The sequence below is a fragment of the Meleagris gallopavo genome, chromosome 18 (assembly GCF_000146605.3).
Source record: "Meleagris gallopavo isolate NT-WF06-2002-E0010 breed Aviagen turkey brand Nicholas breeding stock chromosome 18, Turkey_5.1, whole genome shotgun sequence".
Taxonomy (NCBI): Eukaryota; Metazoa; Chordata; class Aves; order Galliformes; family Phasianidae; genus Meleagris; species Meleagris gallopavo.
The window spans coordinates 78,807-85,098 of NC_015028.2; the positions used below are offsets into that span (position 1 = coordinate 78,807).

Here is a 6,292-nt window from a genome sequence, read left to right on the forward strand (position 1 = left end):
GCAGCCAACTGGAGGGCAACACTGAGCTTTAGGGGTTCATCTCTGAGATTTGGAGGTGCAGCACCAAACTGGGGGTGCAGCACAGAACTTCTGGGGCACCGTCCCTCGGGGGGTCCCCATACCCTGACCCTGTTGTGGTGACAGGCGAGATGGCCGTGCCCTACTACACGGGACGTGCCAGCGACTGGGTGGCCCGCGAGGACGAGCTGGCAGCCATCCTGCCCATGGTGCTGCTGGGCCTCAGCAGGTATTGGCACGGGGGGGACGCGGTGCGGGTGGGGGGCACTGTGGGACCCCCTGACACCTCACTGCCACCGCAGCGCTGTCACCGAGCTGGTGTGCGATGTGACCTTCGTGGGGACGCTGAGCCGCACGCAGAGCCGCCTGCAGCGCCGTGTCTTCGCCGCCGTCCTGCGGCAGGACATCGCCGAGCTGCGCGCCGACGGGGCCGGTGAGGGGCACCGGGCTGGGAGGGGACACGGGGATAAGTTTGGGTGGCCCTGACGGTGTGTCACCCGGCAGGGGATGTGGCCACGCGGGTGACACGGGACGCGGAGGACGTGCGCGAGGCGCTGGGCGAGGCGCTGAGCCTCCTGCTGTGGTATCTGGCACGCGGCGTCTGCCTCTTCGCCACCATGGCCTGGCTGTCCCCGCGCATGGCGCTGCTCACCGCGCTGGCGCTGCCGCTGCTGCTGGCCCTGCCCAGGGCCGTGGGGCACTTCCAGCAGGTATGGGCTGCTGTCTGCACCTCCACCTGCCTTTGGTCACCACCACGTGCCCGTTGTGGCATTCATGTGCCCAGTGTCACCGTCATGTACTCGTTGCCCTATCCATGTGCCCACTGTCCCCTCCATGTGTCCGATGTCCCTTCTATGTGCCCACTATCCTCCTGCCTGCTGTCCCTTCTGTGTGACCATTGTTCCTCCATATGCCCCCACGCTCCTTCCATGTGTCCACTATCCCTGCCACGTGCTCACTATTCCCTATGTGTGACCATTATCTCCTCCACATCAGTGCTGTCCTCTGCACATCCCCACCTCCGCATGCCCACCATCCCCTTTATGATCCCTCCATCCCCTCCACGTGTTCTCTGACTCCTCCATACATGCACTGTCCCCTCCCCAGCCCCCATTCCTCTCCCATGCGCCCTTCAGTGACACTGCTGTCTCCAGGCCCTGGCACCACAGATGCAGAAGGCACAGGCCAGGGCCAGCGAGGTGGCAGTGGAGACCTTCCAGGCCATGGCCACCGTGCGCAGCTTTGCCAACGAGGATGGGGCAGCTGCGCACTACCGGCAGCGCCTGCAGCAGAGCCACCGCCTGGAGAAGAAGGATGTGGCCCTCTACACTGTCTCTGCCTGGACCAGCGGTGTACGGGATGGAGTGGCTCAATAGCATGGGGATTTGATGGGATGGGGCTGGGGGACGTGGGGATGTGATGGCACTGAGATGTCAGGAGATGGGGACATGGTGATGTGGGACAAAGGAACAGAATGCTGAGGGGCTGGGGGCCATAATGGCATGGGGGTGGCAGGGCACGGGGATATAGTGGCATGGGGACTGTGGGATGTGGATATGATGGCACAGGGACATCAGGATTTGGCAGGCACAACAGTGCAGGGGCTGTGGGGCAGGAGGGTGCAGCGATGTGGGAATGGGGTGGCATAGGTGCTCGAGGACACTGGGAACATGATGACATGAGAGGACAGATAGCACAGCTGTGGGGTACTGGGACATGGGGGACATTGACAGCACGGGGAGGTGACAGAGTGGGGCTGGGAACTTGGTGTCCCATGGGGAGGTGTCCCCTGGTGACCTCATGGCATCCTCAGTTCTCAGCGCTGGCCCTGAAGGTGGGGATCCTCTACTATGGAGGGCAGCTGGTGGCTGCGGGGACCGTCAGCACTGGGGACCTTGTCACCTTCCTCCTCTACCAGATGCAGTTCACTGATGTTGTGGAGGTGAGCCTGAGGGAATGCCCATATCCCCATGTCCCCATGTCCCCCTGCCACGTCCCCTTGCCCTCCTGGCCATATCACCGTGCTGTCCCCAGGTCCTGCTCCGCTATTACCCCACACTGACGAAGGCTGTGGGCTCTTCGGAAAAGATCTTTGAGTTCCTGGACCGGGAGCCACAGGTCGCACCCTCGGGGACAATGGCACCCAGTGAACTGCAGGGCCACCTCCAGCTGGAGGATGTCTGGTTCTCCTACCCTGGGCGCCAGGAGCCCGTCCTCAAGGTGGGCAAAGAGACACCACCAGGGGACATGGGGACGTGGTGGGACAGTGTGACAGGTGTGAGGACATGGAGGGGATGGTATGGGGATGTTGCAGAGCAACATGAGGACGTGGCATTGAGGGCACAGGGACATGGCATATGGTGGGGATGTGGGATGGGCACATGATGAGTGACACAGAGACATGGTGGGGAGGGCATGGGCGTGTAGATGTGGTACCAGAGGTGTGGAAACAAAACAAGGGATCTGCGGGGGAACAGGGACAGAAGGACACAGCAGGAAGGCCATGAGGCCATAAAGGGGTGGGTACAGGGACAACATGGGTGTGACATCTGTGTCCCTAGGGTGTATCGCTGGAGCTGCGCCCCGGGGAGGTGCTGGCACTGCTGGGACCCCCGGGTGCAGGGAAGAGCACTCTGGTGGCCCTCGTGTCACGCCTGCACCAGCCCACAGCTGGGCGCCTGCTGCTGGATGGCCACCCCCTCCCCGCCTACCAGCACTCCTACCTGTGCCACCAGGTGAGTCACCGCATGTCCCCATGGCTCCTGGTTGTCCCCATGGGTCACCGAGTGTCACTGCACATCAGCAGCCATCCCCATTGGTTCACCAGCTGTCTGAGTCCCCAGCCATCACCACCGTGTTCCCCAGTGTCCCAGCCAAGTCTCCAACCATCCTTGCCGTGTCCCCAACCATCCCACCATGTCCTCAGATGTCCCTGATACATCCCCAGCCACCCCCATCACCTCCACTGCTGTTCCTCCCACTGCAGGTGGCCGTGGTCCCCCAGGAGCCACTGCTCTTTGCCCGCTCACTCCACGCCAACATCTCCTATGGGTTGGGGTGCTGCAGCCGGGCGCAGGTGACAGCAGCTGCCCGCAAGGTGGGCGCCCACAACTTCATCACCTGCCTGCCCCAAGGCTACGACACAGGTATGGTGTCCCCGCTCCATTCCGCGTCCCCTGTATGGTTCCCTCCCATCCTGACCCCGCTATCCCCGCAGAGGTGGGCGAGTTGGGAGGACAGCTCTCCGGGGGCCAGCGGCAGGCGGTGGCCATTGCCCGTGCGCTGCTGCGGGACCCCCGCATCCTCATCCTCGACGAGCACAGCAGCGCCCTGGACACTGAGTGCCAGCAGCAGGTGGGATGTCACCCATGTCCCCACATCCCCCTCAGCCCTATGTTCCCTCGGTCTGCATACCGAGGTTCCCACTCCTGGAGACCCTCAGTCCCTGGCTGTGGCTGAGGACATTGCGCTGACCTTTTCTCCTGCCATAGGTGGAACAGGAGATCCTCGCAGCCAGAGGATCGGGGCGAGCAGTGCTGATGGTGACGGGGCGGGCAGCCCTGGCAGCGCGGGCACAGCGGGTGGCTGTGCTGGAGGGGGGAGAGGTGCGCCAGCAGGGACCCCCCCACGAGGTGCTGCGCCCCGGCAGCCGCACGTGGCAGCTGCTGCAGGACTGGGGACAACAGGGAGCACCGGAGGAGGGGGACAGAGGGAGCGGGGGTGAGGGATAACAGGAGTTATGGATGGGGACGGCAGGGGGTGGGATGGGGACGCTGCGCATTGGGACAGAATGGGGACGCTGAAGGTGGAGGTGGGGACATCGGGCAGCGACAAGGGACCACAAGAGCTGGGCCATGGGCACACGGATGCCGAGCCGGGCGCACTGCGGTATCACTGCTGCATGACACACAACGGCCACTGCATGGACTGCGGTGCCACCGGAGCCAGGGCTGTGACACAGAACCGGGAATAAAGCTGCATGTTTGTACCCGGCTGTGTTGGGAATCTCATGGTGGGGAGTCCCGGCGCTATAAGAAGTGCAGGGAGAGTGAGGGAGCCCAGACTCCCCTCAGTGGGAAGAGCAGAGCCCCTAACAACACCCAGCTGGGGGAAAAGAAACCAGGAGAGGGCTGGAGGGCAGCAGAACAATCATATTTGAGTACAGGGTACAATGTGGGGATGCACAGAACTGCAGGGGGAGGGGCACAGCAGGGACACAGAGTATGGGGAAGGGAGGGATGAGGGATGTGGAGTGGGGAAGGGTGAGGATTACAGAGGCAGCAGGATGGGGGCAGGAAGGAAGTGCTGCAGGACATTCAGCTGGGGGGGGGAAATATATGTAGGGACAGCTGGGAGGAGGAGCAAGGAGATCCCAGCACACAGGGATGGCATTGAGTAAACTAGAGCTCATCCAGGACAGGGAGCAGGCAACCATGGGTGTGGGGTCACAAAGGGGAGGTGATGGGGGAGGGGGGGAAATATGGAGGGAGTGAGCAGCAGGCAGAGCAAAGAAGCGGGACAGCAGGTACTCAGCACTCTGAGCAGCCAAACCAGGACACAATCCTCTCACCCACCCCATCCAACCACAGCACGGAGCACACTGCAGGCAAGCTGAGCACAGAACGCTCATCAATTCACTTCACAGGAAGCAGAGCAGGCAAAGCATAACAGTCAGCATAGAAAGCAGAGGGGGAGATGCGCGAGGTTGAGGCTGTGTCCATCACCAACCCCAAACGCTGGTGGGGACAGCCTTCCACTTGCAGGCTGAAGCACAGCACTCAGATGACGGGGCGGTCGCTCCCTGTGGGGATGAGAAGAAATGGTGTCCCATGGGACTGCATTCCCATCCCAACCCTAATCCCTGCAGAGCCCCAGCACAGCCCAGTCTTGGGTGCAGAACCACAGAGAGCATAGGGACCCTCCCAACCCCCAGCCCCACACCACAACACACCTGTGCCTGAGCTGGTGGATCCACCATCCTGGGCTGTAAGGAAGGAACAGCCATGAGTCCCGGCCCTGTGCTCAGTATGGGGCATGGAGCAGCCCCGAGCACCAGGAATGGGAACCCTGGGAGAAAGCGGGGACCCCAGGACCGCCCTGGCACTGGGCAGAGGTGGGGACAGCTCTGCCCTCATCACTCACCAGGGGCAATGTTGTAGCCCTTCTCTTTCTTCCCTGCGGACAGAGAGATGCACAGATGTCAGCACAGCTTCACATCACAGCCAGGCTGGGGGCTCCCAAGGGGATCTCGGATCCCCCCCACAGCCCCGCTGTCCTCCTGCACCCCTCTGCTTTTACCTGCATGGCTTCTGTAGATGATGAATCCAACACCACCCACGATGGCGATGGCCACAATGGCGACAATCACCCCCACCACGATGGGGACCAGGTTGGGCTGTGATGGCTCTGGGGGAGAGCGGGGTCATCAGCAGGGGAAGGGGCAGCCCGGAGCCCTCAGCCCCACAGCACCTCACTCACCCCACGAGTAGAAGCCGGGCTGTTGCAGGCTGGCGTGCTCCACGCGGCACTGGTACTTGTCCCAGTCCTCCGGCCGTGCATCGATGGTGACCAAGGTGTGGTAGGTGCCATCGCTGTTGGGCGCAATGCCCCCCGATTGGGTGTCCTGGTTCTGCGCCACGCCGTCCTTCATCCAGCTGACGTCGATGGGTCGCGGGTAGAAGCCGTGAGCGCGGCAGGACAAGGTCAGGATCCCGTCAGCCTTCTTCCCCCACACTCGCACCTCGGGCGGCTCTGCAGGTGGGTGGCAGTGAGGGCCGGGCTGAGCTCCCCACGCCGAGCCCCCGCCCCACCTCCAGCCCCGCATCGCGGCCCCCCCTCACCTCTCCTCTCCAGCTCTGCCTTCCCGTGCTCCATGTGTCTCCGCAGCCACTGCACACAGGTTTCCTCCAGGTAATGCTTCCGTTGATCAACATAAGTTGGATCCGCCTCCCATTTCCTCTTGGTGAGAACTGCCTCTGGAACTGCTGCAGTGAACGTCTTCTTGTCTTTGTCAAAGGCAATGAAGTCTCTCCCATCATACGCCACCTGATGATACCCCCGGGTGGTGCCGTCCTCAAGAATGTCACAGCCTATCTTCCGCTGCACCGTGTGAGACCCTGAAACACAGCCGGGCAGGGGGTGAGGGGCCCCTCCGGCTCCGGAGTCCCACTGCAGTGGGGTTGGGTTGGGGTCCCCCCGGGACGCGGCACCCCGAGCTCGGTGCGGCTGTGACGGGCAGCCCCGGGACGGTGCCGCCGGGCAGGGCCAGGCCTGG

At 63.0% G+C, this 6,292-nt stretch overlaps 2 protein-coding genes across 3 annotated transcripts in view; one reads left to right on the forward strand and one right to left on the reverse strand.

Moving 5' to 3' along the window:
- LOC104913621 (antigen peptide transporter 1) overlaps window positions 1–4,006 on the forward strand; it is a 4,745-nt gene extending 739 nt beyond the window's left edge. The window contains exons 2-11 of the mRNA XM_010720599.3: window positions 145–247; window positions 321–451; window positions 523–728; window positions 1,173–1,370; window positions 1,832–1,960; window positions 2,053–2,238; window positions 2,580–2,753; window positions 3,005–3,164; window positions 3,236–3,372; window positions 3,510–4,006. Of these exons, the coding sequence (XP_010718901.1) occupies window positions 145–247; window positions 321–451; window positions 523–728; window positions 1,173–1,370; window positions 1,832–1,960; window positions 2,053–2,238; window positions 2,580–2,753; window positions 3,005–3,164; window positions 3,236–3,372; window positions 3,510–3,749 (1,664 nt within the window). The 3' untranslated portion in view covers window positions 3,750–4,006. The remainder of the gene's footprint in view (window positions 1–144; window positions 248–320; window positions 452–522; window positions 729–1,172; window positions 1,371–1,831; window positions 1,961–2,052; window positions 2,239–2,579; window positions 2,754–3,004; window positions 3,165–3,235; window positions 3,373–3,509) is intronic.
- Window positions 4,007–4,149: 143 nt separating this feature from the next.
- Window positions 4,150–6,292, reverse strand: part of LOC100545817 (class I histocompatibility antigen, F10 alpha chain) — a 2,719-nt gene continuing 576 nt past the window's right edge. Inside the window, exons 3-8 of one of the 2 annotated variants that reach the window (XM_010720597.2) lie at window positions 5,859–6,134; window positions 5,497–5,769; window positions 5,317–5,424; window positions 5,161–5,193; window positions 4,970–5,002; window positions 4,150–4,819 (exon numbers count right to left, since the gene is read on the reverse strand). In XM_010720597.2, coding sequence (XP_010718899.1) covers window positions 4,797–4,819; window positions 4,970–5,002; window positions 5,161–5,193; window positions 5,317–5,424; window positions 5,497–5,769; window positions 5,859–6,134 — 746 coding nt within the window. In that variant the 3' untranslated portion in view covers window positions 4,150–4,796. The remainder of the gene's footprint in view (window positions 4,820–4,969; window positions 5,003–5,160; window positions 5,194–5,316; window positions 5,425–5,496; window positions 5,770–5,858; window positions 6,135–6,292) is intronic. The other variant, XM_010720598.2, reaches the window with a different exon arrangement.